This window comes from Saimiri boliviensis, chromosome 15, assembly GCF_048565385.1.
Source record: "Saimiri boliviensis isolate mSaiBol1 chromosome 15, mSaiBol1.pri, whole genome shotgun sequence".
Classification (NCBI taxonomy): Eukaryota; Metazoa; Chordata; class Mammalia; order Primates; family Cebidae; genus Saimiri; species Saimiri boliviensis.
Genome location: NC_133463.1, coordinates 14324235 through 14348286, shown reverse-complemented (window position 1 = coordinate 14348286; position 24052 = coordinate 14324235). Strand labels below are relative to the sequence as shown.

The 24052-nt window shown below is 39.6% G+C and overlaps 2 protein-coding genes and 1 pseudogene across 11 annotated transcripts in view; 1 reads left to right on the top strand and 2 right to left on the bottom strand.

Annotated features, from left to right (window-relative positions):
- Window positions 1-2952, top strand: part of ASPH (aspartate beta-hydroxylase) — a 223839-nt gene extending 220887 nt beyond the window's left edge. For all 10 annotated transcript variants that reach the window (XM_074386682.1, XM_074386681.1, XM_074386687.1 and 7 more), the window contains one exon: window positions 12-2952. In XM_074386682.1, the coding sequence (XP_074242783.1) occupies window positions 12-162 (151 nt within the window). In that variant the 3' untranslated portion in view covers window positions 163-2952. The remainder of the gene's footprint in view (window positions 1-11) is intronic.
- CLVS1 (clavesin 1) overlaps window positions 710-24052 on the bottom strand; it is a 213706-nt gene continuing 190363 nt past the window's right edge. Inside the window, exon 6 of the mRNA XM_003935524.4 lies at window positions 710-4051. Coding sequence (XP_003935573.1) covers window positions 3964-4051 — 88 coding nt within the window. The 3' untranslated portion in view covers window positions 710-3963. The remainder of the gene's footprint in view (window positions 4052-24052) is intronic.
- On the bottom strand, window positions 16654-23544 carry LOC120362149 (keratin, type I cytoskeletal 18 pseudogene; annotated as a pseudogene).

Here is a 24052-nt window from a genome sequence, read left to right as displayed (position 1 = left end):
TTCTGTTGCAGGACCTGGGAGGAAGGCAAGGTACTCATCTTTGATGACTCTTTTGAGCACGAGGTATGGCAGGACGCCTCATCGTTCCGGCTGATATTCATCGTGGATGTGTGGCACCCGGAACTGACCCCACAGCAGAGACGCAGCCTTCCTGCAATTTAGCAGGAATTCATGCAAGTTTGGGATGCTCTGGAGAGAGGCTGCCTTTCTGGTTCCATCTCCTTGGGTGTAATGATAGAATTCGAACACTAAGACTCTTAATTCCCTTGATTTGCAGCCCGAATAATTCTAAGCCTCCTCCTAGGGTTAGAAGACACTAAAGGGAATGTTTGCCTGGCTGCAATTCATTTAGAAAACACCCTGCTGGGTGTCATCCATTGACAGCGCTGGTCTTCTGCCGGTATTTAAGGTGAGCATTTGATAGCTTCTACCTTACCAGCCAAAGATATTTTCCCACATAGGATAGGTCTAAGTCAGTGTATAATGAGAATATATGTAGAAACTGTGAATGGATTGCTTTAGTTTGTAATTTTTCTATGCAGTTATATTTTTATAGCATAGCTAGACCATTTTGTCATCATGTACCACTACATTTTTGTTGATTTTAATGACAAGCTGTATAAATGCTTTACTTCTAGATGTTTAATGGTAGCATTACTGGGGAACTCAAGACTTCCCTCTTTTAATTCTGCTTAGTAAAAGACACTCATGAAAAAAGCAGTTTTATTTTCCTAATACAAAAAAGAAAGAGGTCATGGTGCCAGTGTCTATGAACTGTACCCATCCTAACTCTCAAGTTGTTTGGTTTTTTAAAATCTTGATTCAGATCCTCCTCTCACTATGCCAGTGATGGAAATATTGTCAAAATCATATTTCTTTCAAAGAGGAACTTTTCACACTGAAAAAAAACATGGGATTATTTTATATTGTTGTTATAAAAATCCCACATGCTAATTTTTTAATGACAAGTATTAGAAGTTCTGGGGAAACGTACAGTTTATGAAAATAAAAATATATTGTTTCAGGATCAGGTGCATAGGTGACTGATAGGGAGTCTGGCTCCTGGCTGCTTTGCCATCCATGACGCATGTCCTGGGAATACAGTTTCTTTGCCTGTGGTAGATCCATGTGAATGACAGGAAGCCAGCTCTTCGGTCTTGGAGATGATTTCCACCACAATTCTGTAGCAGTATTAAGGATGGCAGAGTAAAAGGTCACCAAGAATGCCAGGATCTTTGTCCTGGGTGTAGAAGGTCCAGATTGCCTTCCTTTTTGATAAAAGAGTCTTAAAGACTGTCCCATCTCCCTGGCTTGAGAAACTTCTGCTGTTTTAACATCACCATGAAAGAACAATTATTGTCATCTATATTTAGTTTCAACATTACTCACAACATAGAAATCACAGTTGAAAATGGTCTTGCCTACTCATTCCAAAGATGATCAAGTCATTAATTTAGTAAAGTATTAATGCATCAGATTTTATATTTTTTTAAATCAAAGCTAACTAGAAATGTTGGATATAAGAATGTAATGATATTCATGCGCTGAATTCTAAGCCAATATGAACAAGAATGCTGCAGGAATGGCACATAAATCAACAAATTTCATTCATAGGTAGAAAACACTTGTACTATCTTTTTCATCTAAAAACAAAAGTAGACTATCTCATTTAAAGAACAGTTCTTTGAAATTGAAATTGACCGTTTTTGGTTGACCTTAAGAACATTAGCTTCCAGTAGATGAATTTGCAAAATACTTTTCCTGTTCTTCTGTTTTGCTGGTATTGATAAACCCCACTGAATCAGATGAAGAGGCATGGGAGGAAAAATATCCAGATTAATTACTAAAATTGAGAAGAGAAGGTAAACTCTTGAAAAGTAAATGGTATTTGTGTCCTTCAGTATTTATTGAACAGACGAAATGGCAAGGTCAATACAATTCAGTGCTCATGTAGTAACATTCGTCTCACTTATTGAATTTGGTTCTCATATGTATATTGTGTACACATAAAGAAATTCAAACTATAAGTCATCATCGTTGAGCCATCACCTTACATTCATGTAATGAAATTATGGAAGAAAGTAAAAACTAGCTCTTAACTTAGTAAATATAATACGGTATTTAAAATCAGGTCACTACAGTAGGCTTCTAAATATTGCCAACTGAAAACTAAAAATGGTATTACTGTTGCAAAGTGTTGTCAGTAATTGGCTCCAATAGCATGTAAATACTTAGATCCCACAACTATTTTAAACCCAAGCAATAAAGTGGATTTTCTAATTCACATAAATTCTTTATTTCTCTTACCTATGTCTTGGTAACATAAGAAAAGTGTTTCCATCACTGCATTGGTAGAAGTAGTTCAATGTTATTATTTTTGTGATTTAAAATGTCTACAAAATCAGTTTAATTTATATCGTGATACAGTTGTTTGAGAAATATTTTTAATTCTGTTTCAACTTTATTTCTCCTAGGTTGTAATATAAAAATTACTTTCATTATTATTCTTTACCAGTAGGGAAAAAATAAAACATTAGATCCATTGAGAAAGATATGTAATAAATAATTAATGTTAGTAATAATATCTAGCAGGGGTGATTATGACCAGTTGAATGATCTCTTTCCTTTGAATTATTTAGCTAACAAATTAGCTCTCCCAAATATTTAAAATGTAAAATCATAATTTATTGCCCATGATTAACTAAAATATTTTTGTTTGACATTGAGCACCAACTGGTCATACTAATAAATACCCATGTCATGCAGATAGCTGGGCAAATAAGAGACATCTAAAAATATGCACTGGTCTTGGAAAATATGGCACAAGTAAGGATATCACATCGTATGGTGTCCGTTTATTTTATATCTGATTTCCTTCGAATGGGTAGTTGGGGACTCCATTTCTAAGGAATAGATAGTTAAATAAAATGACCTTTGGCATTTCACCCTGAATCTCTAGTCTTCTCTAATTTCAGTACCTGCATATTTAGCCATCTGTATGGCTCTTGCCCCATGATTGAATATTTACCCTCTCACCAACAACCATGTTCTTTCTCCACATCTTTAATAGTTGCAGTAGGTTTGGGGGTCAAGGGGTAAATGGTTTGATAGCACTTTTCTTTGCTGTAGTGACCCAATTGAGGCAACTTGAATGGATTCATTAATCACTGACATGTGTTTTCAATGAGATGTCTCCTCTGCACACACACTGCACTAACAGGCTCTTGAGCTGCCTGTGGGAACTCACATTGCTAAGATGAAATAATCATATTTCATGTGCATGTGTCTTCCTTTAAAATCAGCTCATGATAGTAAGCTAGTGGCCTGACAAGAGATGTGACATCAAAATAATTTTTTGCAGGATATCAAAATTAGCAAACTTTGCAAATACTCAGACCTATGAGAACAGGCTCTTAGGCTGAACAATTCGATGCTGGTGATTAGGTCAAAGGAAATAATTTAGTAAGAATGGAAATGACTGGAGATACTATTGTCTCAGGGTTTTGTACTACATGAAACTTGACAATGGTGTCTGCACAGTTTAACTCTGACACGTTTACTTGGAAATGCACTTAAGTTTCAAAAACTGGAGAGGGTCCCTGTATGATACCTCAGAAAAATTCTTATTCTAATGCAGTATGTGCATCAAATTTAGTTTTTGATTTTTTTCAATTTATTTGCTACCATAAATATGAAAGGAGGGAGAATCTTTTTTACACAAATGCCTTGCACCATCCTCCAATCCCTTTGCTGGAGAAAAAAAAAAAAAAGCATCGCTCAAGTCTTTGTCTAACTTTGGCTGCTCAGACCGATGGCTGGTGACAGTCACTGCAGGGGGTCAGGAGTGGAGTACCTTATGTCAAGCAAAACACATGTGTCCGTGTGGGTCAGTTGCACATGTGCTTCCTGGGTGGCTGATACCACTGAAGGCCAGTGTGCGGGAGAATTGGGGTGACTCAGGGTTCAGTCCAGAGCCAGGAGTGGCTGAGTGTTCTCATTCTCTCCCTTCTCCTCATGTTTCAGGGTTCCAGCTTCTACCACAGACTGAGATCTAACAAGAGGGAAGGGAAAAAGACACGATTACAAACAATTCATGGTGACAATTTTGGAACCTTTGAATACATTCAGATTTTATGTTTCTCGTTTTAATAAAGACACTCAAAAGTTAACTAGGTTCAGTGACACATGCCAGTAGTCCCAGCTACTCAGGAAGCTGAGGTGGGAGGATTGCTTGAGACCAGAAGTTCAGGCTGCAGTGAGACATATTGTGCCACTGCACTCCAGCCTGGGTGACAGACGTAGATCCTGTCTCCAAAATAAAAATAAAAAATAAAGACACTCAAAATAGCTACACAATGTATTCCCTTTCATATTTCTGTTTTTCTTACTTTTGCTTGCCATATCATATTTTTATGGAGAGAAGCATTTTGGAGTATTAGAATATTCTTTGCAGTGATCTCTTGGTAAAAGGGACATATGTATTCTAGCCACACTCTGCCCCAGCATCTAAATATCCTATGTACCTTGAGATATATAAAATTTGTTGAATTTTTAATGTTTTAGTGTACTTTTTAATCCCTTTGTCTCTCAGAGTCATTGGAAACTGTCATGCATGATGTTAAGACCATGAATCAGATGATAATCAAGTTAGATTCTGTCCCTTACAGGATGGGAAGCTTGAAGGAGTTCTTGAAACTCTTTGGACCTTGATTCTCTCACCTGTTTACTAGAAGTGTTACCTAATTCCCACAGTTGTTAATAAGGACCACAACTAATAATATGCATAGAGCATTTGGCATGGAATTATAGTTAAAACTTACGGAGCACTCTTATGACCAACCACTATTGCAATACTAGTAATAATCTGTAGTAGTTGATGTGTCCTTTTATATTAGAGTAATAATGATTTTTTTCTAAGTTTATATAAATTCAACCAAATTATTTTCCAGCTTACAGAGAAAATGTTATAAAAAGAGCTATCATGCAGTAGATATTTAATAAATGTTCACAACTGAAAACAAATTATTCCTTATAAAAATGGTTACATTGTTCAAATAAGTAAAACTTACACAAATGTGCAGTAAATTTTTAACTCAGTAGACCTGGGATGCCCAAACCCTATACATTACAAGTTTTCAAGACTGGCCTTTGACTGGCTCCTCTGAGCCCTTAGAATGGCCTGCCTGATAAGAAGATCTTTGTATATCTGAGACTTTGGTTCATGCCAAGTAGTTTATGCTAACAGTGTGATTTATAGTACATGCTTGCTTTTGTGTGTCTGAGCTTTAGGTCACACTGTGACAGTTTGACCCTTTTAAGGCAGTAAGAGTGCCAGAGGTATTTGAGCCAGAGCAACTCCATCTTAAATAGGAGCTGAGTAAAATAAGGCTAAGAACTGCTGGGATGCATTCCCAGGAGGTTACGGCATTCTTAGTCACAGAATGAGATAGGAGGTCAGCAAAAGATACAGGTCGTAAAGGCCTTGCTGATAAAACAGGTTGTAATAAGGAAGCCAGCCATAACCCACCAAAACCAAGATGGCCATGAGAGTGATTTCCAGTCGCCCTCACTGCTGCATTCCCACCAGCACCATTACAGTTTACAGATGCCATAGCAATGTAAGGAAATTAACCTATATGGTCTAAAAATGGGAAGCATGAATAATCTACCCCTTGTTTAGCATATAATCAAGAAATAATCATAAGAATGAGCAACCAGCAGCCCTGTCTATGGAGTAGCCATTCTTTTATTCCTTTACTTTATTAATAAACTTGCTTTCACTTTATGGACTCACCCTGGATTCTTTCTTGCGTGAGATCCAAGAATCCTCTCTTGGGGTCTAGATCATGACCACTTTCCGGTAACACCTTTCTGGTGAACCATGAAGGGATGATACTGTGGAAACCCCCGACCCAAAGACTAACTTTGGGTAAGTGGTGAGGTCCGGTAACAAGAGGAGATAGGGAAAGGCTGAGGACTGAGCAGTCACAAAGGTACTGCATGCCCCCCGCAATAAAAACCTGGACACCAGCACACAGGTGAACCTTCATAGTGGACAACATCTTATAGATGTTGTCACACATTAATGCTAAGAGAATTAAGTTCTGTCCATATAATCTAACTGAAAAGACAACTAAAATCTTACAAGTTAGTCTTTCCTAGACTCCTCCCTATGTACTGTTTTCCATTCCTAATTACAATCTATATCATTTTCTGGAGTAAACCGTAACTGCCAGTCTAACAACTTTTCTGTGTCCTGTGGGTCTTTCTAGTAAATTATGGAGACATTATCAAAATTATCAAATACAGATAAAGGTGGTCTTCAGGACCCCCTCAACACAACATATAAAAACAGTATGTGTGTGCATGCCATTGTTCTAATAAGTTCTTTACATGTATTAGCTTATTTATTTTCACAACCCATAGTTGTGTATTAGCATGTATTTACATTGACATATATTAACATTCCATTTTTACAACTCGTAGATTTTATAGATGAAAGAAACTAAGGGACTTAGAAGTCAAATTATGTAGAAAAGGCAACACAGATAGGAAGTGGAGAAGCTGACAAGCCTATTACTACCACACAGCTCCTGGGTATACCTAAGGCCACAGAGGTATTTAGCTAAAACATCGAGACATCGAGTGTTCCTTCCATCTCACTATAAATTTCATTGCTGTTGTTTTGCCTAAGATTTCTGTTTCAAGATATGTATGTACTATAGAAGGCACAAAATTAAGAAATCAAGAAGAAATTAGTACAAGTGTCTCAGAACAATTTATTTCTACTGTAACTATCAATCTGTTCAAGCAGTCCAACCTTATATACCAAGCTGAACCTTTGAAAGTGAAATGGACTCATTTACTGCTGGGATGGGGCAGAGGAAGGAAACCCTAGGTAGTAGTTTAGCCCCAGTTCCCTAACACGTTTCCAATGCGTTTTTCTCTCGTTTTAGTTTAAGACTCAGTGCATGTAGGGAAGGGAGAAGTGTAGATTTGTATGAGGAAGAGAAAAGCAGAAAATCCAGAGGCATTAAAACAAACAGCAAGCATGAAGACAACTGGGGGAGCACAACCACCTACACATGCCAACTTCCCTCCAGCACCTTGGACAGCTGCCTGCCAGCTTTGACCTATGGACCCTGTGGAAATGGAGAATATTGATGGCCATCTACTTTTACAGACCTTAAACTCATTTCCTTTCTGTCATGTGACTTCACTTTATTTCACATCATGGCATGCGAACCACAACCACAGAGTTAGAGGGAAACAGTGACTTGTCTAGACCAACCTGAGAGGAAATCTTCAGTAAGGAGCTGTGCAGCCTCTTCTTGAACACAACCAACTTGAGAAACCTGCCCCTCCATGCTCTTAAAGAGGCAAGTCAGCTAGAAAATTCTTCTTTACACTGAACTCAAATCTGCCCTTTTTCAACTTCTATATACAATTCCTGGTTCTTTCTCCTGGAGCCACCAGAGTAGATGCAAGTACCTTCCAGCCCTCCCACACTCACCCAGCCAAGGCTAGTCAGATTCTGCTTGTGCCAAGGTTTCTAAAACTGACCACCTTAGCACTCTCCTATATCTCTTCATCAACTGGCTGGGTTGCCTACATACTCCTGGTGTGACCTCAGAATAGAGTAAAATAATCGCTTCATTTTCTTTTCTTTTTCTTTCTTTCTTTTTTTTTTTTTTTTTTTTTTGTGCTGTTTACTTCTGTTGAGGTAGTTTAGAATTGCATTAGCCTTTCTGGCACTGATACAACACAACCAATGGGAAATTTGGCTGTATTTACATATGCTGCCATGCTGCAGCTAACCATTTCTCTACCATCTCAAAGGTGCATGGTTGAGTATTAAATTTCATTTTCTTGAATTTGTTTGATGTTTCCGATCTATCTCTATCCCTTTGGATCTTGAAATTTGTTACCCATCCAAATGGTATCTGTGATTTTTGTAAGTTTTGGATCTGTTTAGACAGTTTCCCTTCCCCAGTTTTGGGAGACACTATGGTAAGAAAATCAAATTCTCAAATAATGAGTTTTTAAAGAATCACTTATTCACACACTCATGCTAAGAAATGTTTGTGAACATCTGTTGTATGTGACGGACTATGAGCAATTTTTGTGGAAACACTGCTTCAGTTATCTAGCCACAGACCCATAAATAGACTTAGAATCACTGTGACAGGCACCCCCATCACCCACTCAGGGGAGAGGCAGTTTGGGGGAGGGAAGGTGTTGGATATGAAAGGAAAGGAATGAAGAAAAAAAATATTTTTCACACGTTATTCATAGTCCTTGTTCAGGTAGCCAACTTTCACTACCCCCTCCACATGATGGCAAGTTGGGATCTATGTGATTCTTTTAATAGATGCACTGGCAGCACAGACCCACCCAGAACCAAACGTAACTTTTTGTTCTTGTTTTTGTTTTTGTTTTTTGAGACAGAGTCTTGCTCTGTCACCAGGTGCCAGGCTGGAGTACAGTGGCACAATCTCAGCTCATTGCAATCTCTGCCTCCCGGTTCAAGCAATTCTCCTGCCTCAGCCTCCCAGTAGCTGGGACTACACGTGCATACCACCACACCCAGCTAAGTTTTGTATTTTTTAGTAGAGACAAGGTTTCACCATATTGGCCAGGATGGTCTCTATCTTTTGACCTCGTGATCCCCCTGCCTCGGCCTCCCAAAGTGCTGGGATTACAGGTGTGAGCCATCATGCCCAACCAAACATAACTTTTTATTTTCTGTTCTACATTTTCCCTGAGTGAGAAGATGACCATAGTCTTTTTACTTTCAGCACGAAATAATTCCAGTTACCTAGTCACACAATAAACATCTGATATAAGTAACACACTATAAATATTATGACGTATTTTAAATTCACTGGAAAAAATAGAAAGTAAATGTTGCTTTTCAAAACCTGTAGAAAAAAACAATAAAGCCAAGAGAAACAGCCTTTTAAATTTTGCCTTCAGTACATTCAGCAGATTCAAAATGCCCTCAGAAAGACCAATCAACTGCTCACATCACTTCTAAACAGAGTGCTTAGGAATTCTCCATTTAGTACACTAACTATGGAGAAGCCACTTGCTTTGAGGCTTTGTTGTCGAGATCACTCTTGGTGGTAATCTCTTCATTCGGTGGCTTTGCCTTCTCATAAGAAGCTAAAACAAACATTTCTCTTGAATTCTTTTGAAAGCCAGCTTAACCCCAAGGGCAGGCAGGGATGTGATTTGAGTTATTGCAGCCATCATTATTTCAGTGGTGTAGTGGGCAACTTTAACAAAGGCTTCATTCTAGCCTAGAGAGCCACACTTTGTTTTCCTTCTATTATCTCTCTCTCTTCACCCTCCTTTACTCTGCCCTCCCTTACTTCACCACCTTCCTTTCTCTCTTTCCCCTTTCTTCCTCAAAATTGGAACTTTCCCCACTTCATAAAGGATCTATGGCTGTGGTTTAATTTTTACTGATTCTAGTGGTGATCAATGCTCATGAAGAATGAGATGAAAATGGAAAATGTTGGCCATGATTCGGTCCATTCTGCACAGACCTACAACTGGGCTGAGAGTTCTGCTTTCAGATCTACTTTTACATTCAAAAATTTATTCAGCTACCTTATCTCAACAGCTAACACTCACCTTTTCTCTTATCAATGAACTGCATAGCCTTCTTGAGCTATATGGACCCCAATAAAGGCACAGGAATGCTGCTCTCCAACCCAGGCATTCACCAAAAGTCATAGAACATCCCAGCTACAAGGAGCCTCAGGGGTGATTCAGTCAAACCTGCATTTGAGTCGGTTTCTACTCATTTGACCAACATCAGGACCAACATCATCATTTCATCAGGATGTATTCCATAGTACCAGCTTGCATTCTTAAAATCAATAGCACATTTGGTTTTATGGAATTGCCTAATATGTTAGTGAGCCTATGTGAAAACTTCTAAACAGGAGGAAAAAAATTTTTTTAAAGATATCTTCAAATGATTATAAGTAATTCTGCTCAGTTTTTTCCCCCAAATAACTTCAAATATCAAGGAATTCCCCAGAGAAGCTCTGGCATGGGCTTGAAGAATGATGGCTCTACCACATGCTTTGTGATCTTGAGTGAATTCAGCCTCCTCATGTGTGAAATGAAGATAGCATGGTGGCCACATCATGCGTGCTGGTGATGATGAGAGATAGGTAAACTAAGGTGTGGAAAGTGTTTAGCTCAGTGTCAGCTGGATATACATGTTTGTTCTTTTCAACTCTTATCATTCTTCCCTGTTTGCAGATAAGAAAATAAAGGTCCAGGAATATTGAGTTCATTTACAAATTTAGCCACAAAGGATGAACTGAACTCAAAATTTCCATGGCCCCACTAAAAAACTTACAAGAGAGAATTATATGTACTGACACATTATGTAATCTGATAATAAATGAAAGACTAACATTTCAAAATGGATGAAGTCTAATATTTAAAAAAAATCAAAATAATTTATAAAATTCCACGTAAAAGCTAACCTTATTACCTTACTTAATATATTGTAATTTTTAGAAGTAACACACAAATTTCCATCTGCTTAACAATTATTTAACTAGCTTTCAGTGCAACATAGTTATGCTTGTTTTCAACTGTGTAAAGCTATGAGATTTCTTTCTTCCATAACGCATTCAGTAATGACCTTGATAAAGAGTCTTAAGGAATACTTGTAGGACATATATTTTTCTGTTCAGCTACCAGACTCTTCATAATCAGAATCATCCTAGCAGGCAAAATGATTGCACTCATTGGCAACAATTAATATTTACTAAACCCAGTAAATAATTTTTTTAAGAGAAGCCTAAGCAGCAAATCTTTTCCCTATCAAAGTAAACAAAAAACAAACCTCTCTCTGCTTTGACAATACAATTTGCCGAACTGGAAATATAAAAAGACCAGTCCAAAAAAATAAATATTCTATAACTTTTGAAGCAAACTATTTTTAGAGCGAGCTAAGCATTGAATTCCCAGCACTTGACTGCATGTACTGTAACTCATGTATCATATATTTCTACCGAAATGTCGTGGACTTGCACATTGTCTGCCCATCTTGTAGCAAAGAAGAAAGCCTCCCCCGCCCCCCCCCCCACAAAAGTGCGCACCTCCAGAAAGGATGGAAATGGGTAGCTTTCATAAAAAGCTGCACTGTCCAATACAGAGCCCTGGCCACAAGAGGCTACTGAGGACTTGAACTTGTGCCAGGTTGAATGGAGATGGGCTATAAAAGCTAATGTACAAACTAAATTTTAATGACTTAGTACCAAAAAAATGTAAAATAGCTAATATTTAATCACAGTAAAATTATAATATTTTGGATACATTAAGTTAAAGAAGATATTAAAATTAATTTTACCTGTTTCTGTATATTTTTGTAACATTTCTATTAGACATGTTACAAAATTACATGTGCTCAAAATTACATATGTGGCTGACATTTTTCTGTTGGATAGCATTAGTCTGGAGCCCCATTTACCCCATTATGCTTGTGGCTCAATCTAGAATAATCTAGTAATCCTCATTTAGAAATCTATAGTCATATTAAAGAGTTTCAGTGACAACATCAGTGTCTGTCATCACTAACCCTCACTGTTCTAAACCCTTTCCACGTATTACCTCATTTAGTTCTCAAACTGACACTCACAAAGTGCCCCCCTCCCACCCCCATGATAGACGAGCCATGTTCTTAATATCATTGTTGTTTAAATTCTGACTGGAAAGAAACTTTAGGTTAGACTCCATTTATCTGTTATCATTAATAAAGGTGAAATTGTACCTGTAATTGTATCTCAAAATAAATAAATAATATGAATAAAACTCGAGGAAGTAACTGTTGTCTGTGCTTTTTCTATTTGTATTTTTTCATGCTATTTTGTTTAGCCAAAATATTATTTTTCTTGCTTTTTTGATCAAGCTAACTCTGCCTAGTTTTAAGGACACCTGAAGAATAGGCAGCATTCTTAGCCCCTTAGTATTAGTTTCCCTCTTCTGTGAGGTTACAGCATCCAAGGAAATTGCTATTGCAACATGTAATGAAATATAATGGAACATCAAATTTCATCTCTCTGAATAAATTATGCATTTCTTGATGAAAAACAGCTTCAGGAAGTAATATAAGCTACTTGAAAGAATAAGCTCTTTTTGCAGCTGTTATAGCAAAATGAACATTAACTTTCTGACTGCAGATGATTATGGCTGCTCATGATAAGGGCCCTTTGAGAGCACTAGGCTATGGTTTGGGCACCTCACCTTGTCAACTCATGTTGCTGTGCCACTATGGACCAGCTCATGCAGCTACTCTTATCCCATGTAAAACAATGATCTTGAACAAGATCACATTTTGTAGCCACAAGTTTCTGTGACTACTACTAGACTGGGCTACAACTGCCAATTGTTCTTGAAAAATTATATTTTATTTTTCAAAATTATACAATTCACAGTTTATTTGTTCTAATAGTCTAAGTGCTTCTCTACCTCAACATTTGCTTTAACTTCCCTCTAGAAAAACATAGAAAGCCTAAAAATTACAAAAGGTAGGCCTTTCCTAAAGTTATTATGTGCCAAATACATTTAGGTTTCATGAGTCAAAATGATTTACCTCTTTTTTTCTTTTCTTGTGACAGAGTCTGACTGTGTCACCCAGGCTGGAGTGCAGTGGTGTGATCTCACTCACTGCAACCTCTGCCTCCCGGGCTCAAGCAATTCTCCTGCCTTAGCCTCTCAAGTCAAGTAGCTGGGATTACAGGCACCCACCCGCACACCTGTTTAATTTTTATATTTTTAATAGCAATGGGGTTTCACCATGTTGTCCAGACTGGTCTGGAACTCCTGACCTCAAGTTATCCATCCACCTCGGCCTCCCAAAGTGTTGGATTATAAGCATGAGCCACCATGCCCAGCCGATTTACCTTTTAAAAATGTTTTTCATTTCCGTTTCTTTCTTTCCTTCATTCCTTTTTTCTTTCTTTTTCTTTCTTCCCTCCCTCCCTCTCTTTCCTTCTTTCTGTCATCTTTCTCTTCTCTTTCTTCCTGTATTTTTTCTTTCCTTCCCTTCCTCCCTCCCTCTCTTTCTTCCTTTCTCTCTCTTTCTCCTCTTTCTTCTCTCTCTCTCTCTCTTTTGGAAAAGATTTCATTACACACTTTATTTGAATATTTTAAGAAATATCTACAGGAGTGTTTCCTATCTCCATAGCCATTCTTCATCATCATCAACAACAACAATCACAACCATTTGTTGAACACTTACTACATGCCAAATTCTGCACTAGATCTTTAGCCTGCATTATTTTTGTTTCATCCTCATGATAATCTTCATCTGTCACAGTTGCAGTGTAAAAAGTAAAAACAAATACATTAAATAAGTAAATCAATCTTCACAATAATCTGAGCTGGGTATTGTTAATTCCATTTGCAGGTCAGGAAACTGAGCCTCTAAGAAGGTAATTACTTTGTGCAAGTTTCCACAGTAAGTTGTGGCACTGAAATGAAACCCAGATGTGATTCTACAGTCCACATTCTTAAGCACTCTCTCGTGCTATACTGCACAAAAAAATACCTACAACTTGGTAAGAAACCAAAGGACATGAACATGTATCTTCATATTAGTAAATGTTAATACTCAAGTTCTCATGAAACCATTTCTCCCATTGATCTTAATGAATGCAATAGTTTACATTAATCAGCTATTAATTTACAAAAAGTTTGTGTTAGGCACAGCAAATGAAATTAAAAAATAGATCATCACTGAGAAAAAACTGTTCTAAGAATGTAGAGGTTATAGAATCATACTTTATCTCTAATTATCAATAGGGTATTATTTAATAATACTTTAAGATCCTTTCTTCTAAATATACTGCATTCACCCAAATATCTGGCAACATCTGTTAAGAACTGCAATCCGTCAACATTAAACATCGGTGAGAGGTAGAGAAAGGGAGTGGATTAGACCTAACTGAGAACAGAGTTCAGCTGCCAGAAGACACACTCGTCCTGGAACTTGGAGATGGGGAGAAAGGAATGGGAGAAGGGAAGGCCTACATGGACACTGGCAGCTGCAGTTGGATATTCTGCTTAATTTACCTACAAAAGGGTGTGCTGCTTTTTTTTTTTTTTTTTTTTTTTTGAGACGGAGTTTCGCCCTTGTTACCCAGGCTGGAGTGCAATGGCGCGATCTCGGCTCACCGCAACCTCCGCCTCCTGGGTTCAGGCAATTCTCCTGCCTCAGCCTCCTGAGTAGCTGGGATTACAGGCATGTGCCACCATGCCCAGCTAATTTTTTGCACTTTTAGTAGAGACGGGGTTTCACCATGTTGACCAGGATGGTCTCGATCTCTCGACCTCGTGATCCACCCGCCTCGGCCTCCCAAGGTGTGCTGCTCTTTACGAAACTATGCATTCCTGCCATATTAACTCACTCATCTCAGTTTTTCATCTGTAAAATGAGGATAAATGATTGCCATATTCTCCACAGGGCTATGAAAGAAAGGTAAAATATATAATAAAGTGTTTGGAGCTCTTTGAAGGAGAAATTACTTAAATCAGAAGTGTTTATTATTTTACTAACACTTCCTTGAGTATCATATTTCTGAGCATAAACTACTGATACTCTGCCATATCTGATAACAGAGGTAGCTATGTTTACCCACTTGAAGAAAATCAAGGAAAAGACAAAAGACTGAGGAAATAGATACGGAGCCCTAGATTATTTACATTATAAAGTTATTCTTAATTTTACTGAGCAATTTACAGAGAAAAAATCCATTAAACAGAGTCGCCTTTATACACCTGAAGTTTGAGAGCATTCGAGACCATAACTAGTGTGTGTTGTGCCCAAATCCTTCAGAGGAACCCCAGAATGAGATGTATACATGTCTTAGAGGTTCAAGATTCAACAGGTTTATTGACTTTTGAGGAGCAGAATGAACTACCACAGACATTTTGAGTGTGGGTTTAGGTGTTCTGAGATGATCAGAAGGAGTATTAAATCCATGCATTTCAAACGTGGCTATTTCTGGGAAGTTTTTTTCTACTACCAATTATAAAATAGCAATGCAGAAAATGACTATAAGTGCTCTGAACAGTCATCTTCCATTAGAATTAGACTGGCACACAGAGCTGCCAGTCAGTTTCACAGCATCCCTAATTATCACACTCCCTCTGAAGCTGAGGTGCACATGTTTAGTGCAGTTACTTTGGTAGAACAAAATATGATGTTCTGAAGCAGGTAGAGAAATGCCAGAAGCTGTCAATGGCTGAGAAAATGCTGATGACTCATTCCCTCTACAGGATGAGTTTGAAAAGGATGGCTAGTGCTATCGGTAAACAACATTTCATAGTTGTGTTTTTTGAGCTGAATGGCAGTATGTTAATGGATCTTCTTTGACATTACTAGATTAGCCTGAATATAAATTTTCTTCCTGAGTATCTGTATCCTCCCCACTAGGGATTGGGTTGGGGAACAGTGAAGTGCACAAAAACTATGATGGAGGAACTTGCTTTCCAACTGCCTTAAAGATAGGATGGGCCGGGCGTGGTGGCTAACACCTGTAATCCCAGCACTTCAGGAGGCCAAGGCAGGTGGATCACCTGAGGTCAGGAGTTCGAGACCAGCTTGGCCAACATGGTAAAACCCCATCTCTATTAAAAATAAAAAACAAAATTAGCCAGGTGTGGTGGCGCATGCCTGTAATCTCAGCTACTCAGGAGGCTGAGGCAGGAGAATTGCTTGAACCCAGGAGGTGGAGGTTGCAGTGAGCCAAGATCATGTCATTGCACTCCAGCCTGGACAACAGAGTGAGACTTCATCTCAAAAAAAAAAAAAGATGGAATTTGGGTTGGTAGGAATGTAGTTTGAGCAAAAGTAAGTGTCCAAAAAAGGTACTCTATAAACCACTGAAGAATGAATGAGTGAATACACAAATAGTGTGAGAACACGACGGAGACAGCATTTTACTTGGAACAAAAAGAACTGAATTTAAACTATTTTGCCATGTACTAGCTCCATGAACTGAGGTCATTCATTTAACTGCTCTCTGCCTCAGCCACTTCATCTGTAACATGGGGATGATAACCTATCTATTCTTATCTACTTTAAATATATTTAAATACATATATTTTTATTTAAATTCTCAAAACTTGAATGGCTCAGTTTTCAAGAACCCTCCGAACAAGACCAGGGAACATCCATATTGCAGTCTGATGTGGGAAACGACTACACTCCAGGGCCTTGCTACTCAAACTGTGGTCCCTGGGTCCTCAGCCCGGGCAGAGCCTGGAAGCTGGTTAGAAATGCAAATTCTTTTGTAAAGTATCTGTTCATATCCTTTGCCCATTTTTGAATGGGCTTGTTTGTTTTTTTCTTGTAGATCTGCTTTAGTTCTTTGTAAATTCTGGATATCAGCCCCTTGTCAGATGGGTAGACTGCAAAAATTTTTTCCCATTCTGTTGGTTGCCGATTCATTCTACTGACTGTTTCTTTTGCCGTGCAGAAGCTGTGGAGTTTGATTAGGTCCCATTTGTCTATTTTGGCTTTTGTTGCCATTGCTTTTGGCGTTTTGGTCATGAAGTCCTTGCCTACACCTATGTCCTGAATGGTTTTGCCTAGATTTTCTTCTAAGGTTTTTATGGTATTAGGTCTGATGTTTAAGTCTTTAATCCATCTGGAGTTAATTTTGGTGTAAGGTGTCAGGAAGGGGTCCTGTTTCTGCTTTCTGCACATGGCTAGCCAGTTTTCCCAACACCATTTATTAAACAGGGAGTCCTTAAGATGGCTGATCACTAGCAGCTCGGGATTGTAGCTCCCAGTGAAAGCACAGAGAAGGAGAGGATGCCACACTTTCAGACTAATTTTTGTTGCTCACAGACCAGGAGATTCCCAGTGGAGGAGCCCCTCGGGTCACCAGCACAACTCTTGTGGCCAGCGAGGTGGTTTTGCCAGTGCCTCAGCACAGCAGTTCTTGGTGCAGAGTCAGAAAAGCACCATCAATCTTAACAACACTGTTTTGGCCCGTGCAGTGGGTTGCTCAGATTCCGGCGCTGGTAATCAACAAGTTGGACATCCACTCAGAAACCTAATTAGAAAGTCGGTAATTACAAAGACGACAGATGGATAAATTTAAAACAAAGGGAAGAAACCAGCCTAAAAAGGCTGAGAATACCCAAAATCAGAATGCCTCTCTCTCTGCAGGGGATCACAGTTCCTCATCAGTAACAGAACAAGGCCTGATGGAGAACGAGTGTGTTCCATTAACAGAAATAGACTTCAAAAGGTGGATGATAAGAAACTTCTGTGAGTTAAAGGAACTTGTTCTAACCCAAAGAAACTAAGAACTTTGAAAAAAGTTTGATGAAATGCTCATGAGAATAGACAATTTAGAGAGGAATATAAGTGAATTAATGGAGCTGAAAAACACAACACAAGAACTTCGTAAAGTATGCACAAATTTTAACAGCCCAGTTGATCAAGCAGAAGAAAGGATATCAGAGATCGAAGACCAATTCAATGAAATAAAACAATAAAGAAAAAAGGATAAAAAGGAATGAGCAAAGTCTCCAAGAAATATGGGACTATGTGAAAAGACCTAATCTATGTTTGATAGGTGTACCTGAATGTGACGAAGAGAATGAACCCAAGCTGGAAAATACTCTTCAGGATATTATTCAGGAAAACTTTCCCAACCTGGCATGGCAGGACAATATTCAACTCCAGGTAATACGGAGAACACCACAAAGATGTTCCTCAAGAAGAGCAACCTTAAGGCACATAATCATCAGATTCACTAGGGTTGAAATGAAGGAGAAAATACGGCAGCCAGAGAAAAAGGTCAGGCCACAAAGGGAAGCCTATCAGACTCACAGCAGATCTCTCAGCAGAAACCTTACATGCCAGAAGAGAATGGGGGCCAATATTCAACATCCTTAAAGAAAAGAACTTTCAACCCAGAATTTCATATCCTGCCAAACTAAGCTTCATAAGCAAAGGAAAAATAAAATTTTTTGTGAACAAGCAAGTACTTAGAGATTTCATCACCACCAGGCCTGCTTTACAAGAGCTTCTGAAAGAAGCACTACACATAGAAAGGAACAACCAGTATCAGCCATTCCAAAAATATACCAAAAAGTAAAGAGCATCAACATAATGAAGAATTTACATCAACTCATGGGCAAAACAGCCAGCTAACATCAAATGGCAGTATTAAACTCACATATATTATTATTAATCCTAAATTTAAATAGACTAAATCCCCCAATCAAAAGACACAGCCAAAACCCATCGGTATGCTGCATCCAGACCCATCTCACATGCAAGGATACACACAAACTCAAAACAAAGGGATGGAGAAAGATTTACCAACCAAATGCAGAGCAAAAGTAAATAAATAAATAAAAAGCAGGAGTTGCAATTCTCACCTCTGATAAAATAGACTTTAAAGCAACAAAGATCAAAAGAGGCAAAGAAGGACATTACATAATGGTAAAAGGATCAATGCAACAAGAAGAGCTAATGATCCTAAATTTTTACTGCCCAATACAGGAACACCCAGATACATAAGACTTAAAAAGAGACTTAGAGTCCCACACAATAATAGAAGACTTCAACATCAATATTAGAAAGATCAACAAGACAGAAAATTAACAAGGATATCTAGGACTTGAACTCATATCTAGAACAAGTAAACTTAATAAACATTCATAGAACTCTCCACTTTAAATACACAAAATATAGACTCTTATTAGCACCACATCACACCTACTTACAGGTTTAAATGAAATATGGTTGGCCACTTGTTTATTATTTTCTTCCCTCATTTTTTCCTGTCTCCATTATTAAGCACAATTATTGGCATAAAAGAGGTTTTCAATACCCATTTTTAGACTGCATTCTAGCCTGGGCAATAAAGCAACACTTCCGTTCTCTCTCCCTCTTCCTCTTTCTTCCTCTCCTTCATTCTATTTATTTATTTATTTTTCTTTCTTTCTCTTTTTCTTTCTTAAAAAAAAAAAATCTTCCCCCACCCCTTCCAGATAGCTGTGAAGATCAAAAGGAAATTTTTTTTTCTCTGCAGTTACTCCAGCATGGTGGGGGAGGAAAGGCTCAACAAGTTTTTGTTTTTGTTGTTTGTTTAAAAAAAAAAACACACACACACAAGAAATGCAGATTCTCAGACACAGCCCAGACCTACTAAATCAGAATCTGTATTTTAACAAGATCTCGGTGCTTTGTATGCTTATTAGAATTTTCAAAGCTTTGCTCTGGAGCAAGCAACAGCTCACACACAGGTTGGAAACACCCCAAGTGAATTGTAATAGTATCTTAATCAAATCAACAAATAGATATCAATCCCTTATTAGCAACAGGCATTAGTTTAGGTGCTGGGCCACAGGACTGCACTAATCAGATAGGCCTCAGCATACACAATTGGTCAGGGCTGATACAGACAATGAACACACATGCAAGTGGAAAAGTTGGGAACAGGTAACTGCAAATGAATCAGCGTGATGAGGAAAGGGGTGATGATACTTTAGTGAGGATGCACCTCCACCGAGAGGAGTCTAGCCATCTGATGCATCTGTAGCAGGACCAGCTATTCCTCCTCATTTTTTCACCTGGAGCAAGAATTCAATGCTCTCTACTATTGATCCACAGTTACCTCCTCAGCTCCTCCATTTTCAACACTACAATTTATCATTCAACTGCAAAGATGTAATCTATCTACAGTTTAACCTACATGAAGGATTATTGAGATTCAGTTTGAATCATTGTTTTACTTTGGTTCAAATTAAGGATTAATTTCAAAATAATGTACAAGTTAGATTTTACAGTAATACATCCAGGTCAGGTCAGTAGCCTGAACTATCACTTTAATCAAATATCATAGAATAACCAAATGAGTTCTTGTGAGAATATTTCTACTAACATTGTCCCTTTTTGCTCATTAACTCCTGTATTTATTCTTCATTTGTGGAATATGTACTGAACATTTATTTTTGGTCTGCCTCTGAGCAAGGCATGAGAAAAAAAAAAAAAAAAAAAAACTAAGAAAAAAGCAAACATGTTACCTCTTCCATTGAGTAGCTCTTTCCAAAACTAAGCTCCCTGTCTGTGTTCTTGTTCTCATTCCCTCTGACCCCCTTGGAGGCACCACTCCCCCGTTTATCGTTCCCCCACTTATCTTATTTCTTATCACCAAATTTCAGAGCTAGGGCTCAGGGGGATGGACTGCTGCACATTTTCCATTAGATCACGTTGGTCAGTAACTGGTAATATGTTTGCCTCCTTACTCAGCCCTCACAGGTCAACAACACCTATGTCCCCTTATGTGTGAAGCCCATTCTAGCTTCCCTTCCTTTCCTCTAAACCGAGAATGCAAGATCAGGCACTTCAGTCTTTCTCTTGGCCATACGCTGAGCTCCTTTAATTAAATCCCAGCTCTGGATGACTCCAACAATATTAGTCTTCCAAGTCAACTACAGAGCAGCTGAGAAACGCAGACCACACTATGCAAGAATACAGAGGTCTCTGTCAACTCATTATTACCACTCCTACCAACCCTTAATACGGCATTCCCCATTCAATGTTTCCCCCAAGGCAATCTCAAGCCCACACACGTCTGTATCGTCTTACCTAAAAAACCTTCTGTACACTAGCCTAATCTCACTCTTAAGACTTGCCCTGCTTCACTGGAAAAATAGAACCCATGGGAACATCCCAGCTTTGGGGCACCACCTGCACAGATGCCTGGTTACTGTGAAGACAGCTTCTTGCTCTTAGAAAAGCAGCAACTTCCTCCACTCAGCCTTGGGGTCCTAACTCATCCCACCTGCTTTGTGTTACCAATGGTTCCCTCTCCTACATTCGCATTCTCCCTTTTTACTGAATCTTTGCTATTGGCATTAAAATATCCTAGGGTTCCCATTTTCAAAAAGAGAGGAAGATGATGAAGAGGAAGACAAAGTCAAAAAAAATTAAAAGAAAATAGAAAAACGGAACAAAACCAACATAAAAGCCCTCTGGATCCTCACATACCTCTCCAGATACAAATATCTCCCATATCTTCACAGTCAAACCTCATAAAATAAGTGCTTATAGTTTCTCTCTCTCTGTTCACCTCCTTTCTACTTCTGAGCCTGCTGCATCTTCAAGACCATCCATGTGACTCCACTACAGCTCTTGGGAAGGCTTCCTATGACTTTCAAGTCATTACGTCCAATGGATACCTTTACATCTTCACCTTACTTGGCTTCTCAGAAGCAGTAAATAGAGTTGACTACTCCATCCTTCCTGAAATCCTCACTCTATTCCTTTGGTTTCTACAACACCACATCTCGTTTACCTCCTACCATTCTCTGTGTTTTGGTGTCTTGTGCTGTATGACATTCAAATACTGGACTTCCTCTCAGCTCAAACCTAGGAACTCATTCTTTTCTTTCTGCAAGCCCTCCCTGAGAGTTCTCCTCCATGCCCATGGCTTGCATCCGCTTCTTTATGCCTTGGAGTTCCTGATTTGTGTGTCCATTCCAGAATTTCTGTTGAGCTTTAGAACTAAGTATCCAACAGCGGACATGACCACTGTAACCAGGTACCACACAAGCTCTCTCGCTAATCATGTTCAACACTGAATTCACAATCGTCTCCCCAGTCAGCACCTCTTCCAGAGTTCCTTATCTTGGGAAATGGAACTGCTTTCCATCCAGCAGCATTGCATCTTTTATGTATGTAAAAGACCTCTGGTCATTCCTGAAGCTTCTTACCTTCATCCCAAAATCCACTTGATCATCAGTGGATTCACTAAATATTTTTGAGTCCATCTTTACCAGCCATTCACTAAATATTTTTGAGTCCGTCTTCTTCTCTGTACCTCCATGCTCAACACCCCGATTCAGGCTACAATGAATTCCTACAGTAGCCTCATATATTCTTCTACTATTCTTTCCATTTGCAATTTGTTCTCCTCACAACAGAGTGAAATTTTAATAAACGTATCTGTTCATTTGCACTCACCTGCAAAAACCTTTCTGAAACTTTCCATTGCTTGTAGGACAAAGTACCATATTCATATCTGCCCCATGCAGCTCTGCATGGTGGGCCCTGGCACACCACCCCGGTCATTTTCCCCCTTGCTTTCTGCTCTCCGTTTCTGGTCTTTGTTATTATTATTAATTAATTATTTTTTTGACCTCTGAACTTTTTATTGGCCTCCTGCTCCCCAAAGGGTCCCCTGCTTCTGCTGGCCTAATGTCTCAGAACTTTGGTGTTGTTGGTCTCAGACACCACTTTGCCATCCACTATACGGCGGGTGGTGGTCTTTTGGATGGTTTGCATGGAGTTGCTGCTGTCCAGGCATCACCAAGATTGAAGTACTCACCATCTTCCAGCAGGTGGCGGTAGGTGGCGACCTCAGCCTCCAGCCCAAGCTTGACATTCAGCAGAGCCTCATACTACTGGGCCTGGTGCTCTCCCTCTGTCCGGGTCTGTGCTAGCTCTGACTCCAGGTGCAGCGGGATCCCATTGAGCTGCTCCATCTGCAGGGCGTAGTGGGCCTCCACCTCCCTCAGGCTGTTCTCCAAGCTGGTCTTCGTATTTCTCATGGAGTCCAGGTCGATCTACAAGGACTGAACTGTACGTCTCAGCTCTGGGAGTGTCATCTCAGCAGCTCAACCTCGGCGGACTGTGTGGTGACCACTGTGGTGCTCTCCTCGGTCTGCTGAGACCAGTACTTGCCCAGCTCCTCTCGGTTCTTCCAAGGAAGCTTGTCATATCGGGCCCAGACATCTGCCATGATCTTGGCGAGGTCCTGAGATTTGGGGGCATCTACCTCCATAGTCAACCCAGAGCTGGCAATCTGGGCTTGCAGGCCGTTTAATTCCTCTTCGTGGTTCTTCCTCATGAGAGCAGCTCCTCCTTGAGAGCCTCGATCTCCATCTCCTGCTGCAGCCAAGTGACATTGGTGTCATCACTGACCTTGCGGAGCCCATGTATGTCACTCTCCACAGGCTGGTGTGTGGCCAGCTCTGTCTCACACTTGACTCTAGTCATCAGCAGCAAGATGGGCATTGTCAATCTGCAGAACGATGCAGGCATTGTCCACGATATTTGCAAAGATTTGAGCCCTCAGGTCCTCGATGGTCTTGAAGTGACGGCTCCAGTCTCTGACCTGGGGTCCCTTCTTCTCTAGGTGCTCCTGGATTTTTCTCTCCAGCTTCCAATTCTCAGTCTCCAGCCTCCTCACTCTGTCCAGATGGGAGGCCAGGTAGTTGTTCAGGCTTTGCATGATCTCCTTCTCATTCTGGATGCCTTGCATTCCTGCCAGACCCCCTGCTATCCCCGTGGCCAGGTCCCTAGACCCCATGCCACCCTGGAATTTGGTGAAACAGTACATGGAGATGCAGGAACCAGAGCCCCTGGAGCCTGCATAGACGCTGACCACACAGCTAACTGGCCGGGCGCCATTAGCTGGGCACCTGGATGGAGACCAGGGACCAGTAGTTGGTGGAGAAGGTGGAGCGAGTGGTGAAGCTCATGCTGCCCGGGGAAGAGAGAAAGAAGACAGGACTGAGGTTTTGTCAACCTTTTTCTTTTTTTACTTCCACGAATTTGAGATGTCATCAATTGTAGGACATGTCCTGATTTCAGGAACTCTTAATGTGACCGAAAATGCATATTATAATTCATTGGTAAAACACAGCAGTTCCTGACACTGGCCTTTCCAATCCCACTCCTGCACCTCCGTTTTTGCCTGGAAAATTTTTCTCATATTCCAGTTTTCAGCTTATGTCTGGCTTCCTCAGGAAAGCGCTTCGAGTATCCAACTCAAGACTAGGTTAGGATCCTCCTTACATACCTGTACCCTGATGGTATAATCTAACTTTTCAAAGCACTACGGTGACCACGAAACAGCTGTTCATATGAGTAATGTGTTTAAAGTCTGCCCCTCTTCCTAGACCACAGACTCAGAGACACTACAGGGGCAGCGTGCACTGGGTTAACCACTCTATCTTCAGCAGATAACACCTAATAACACAGCAAAAT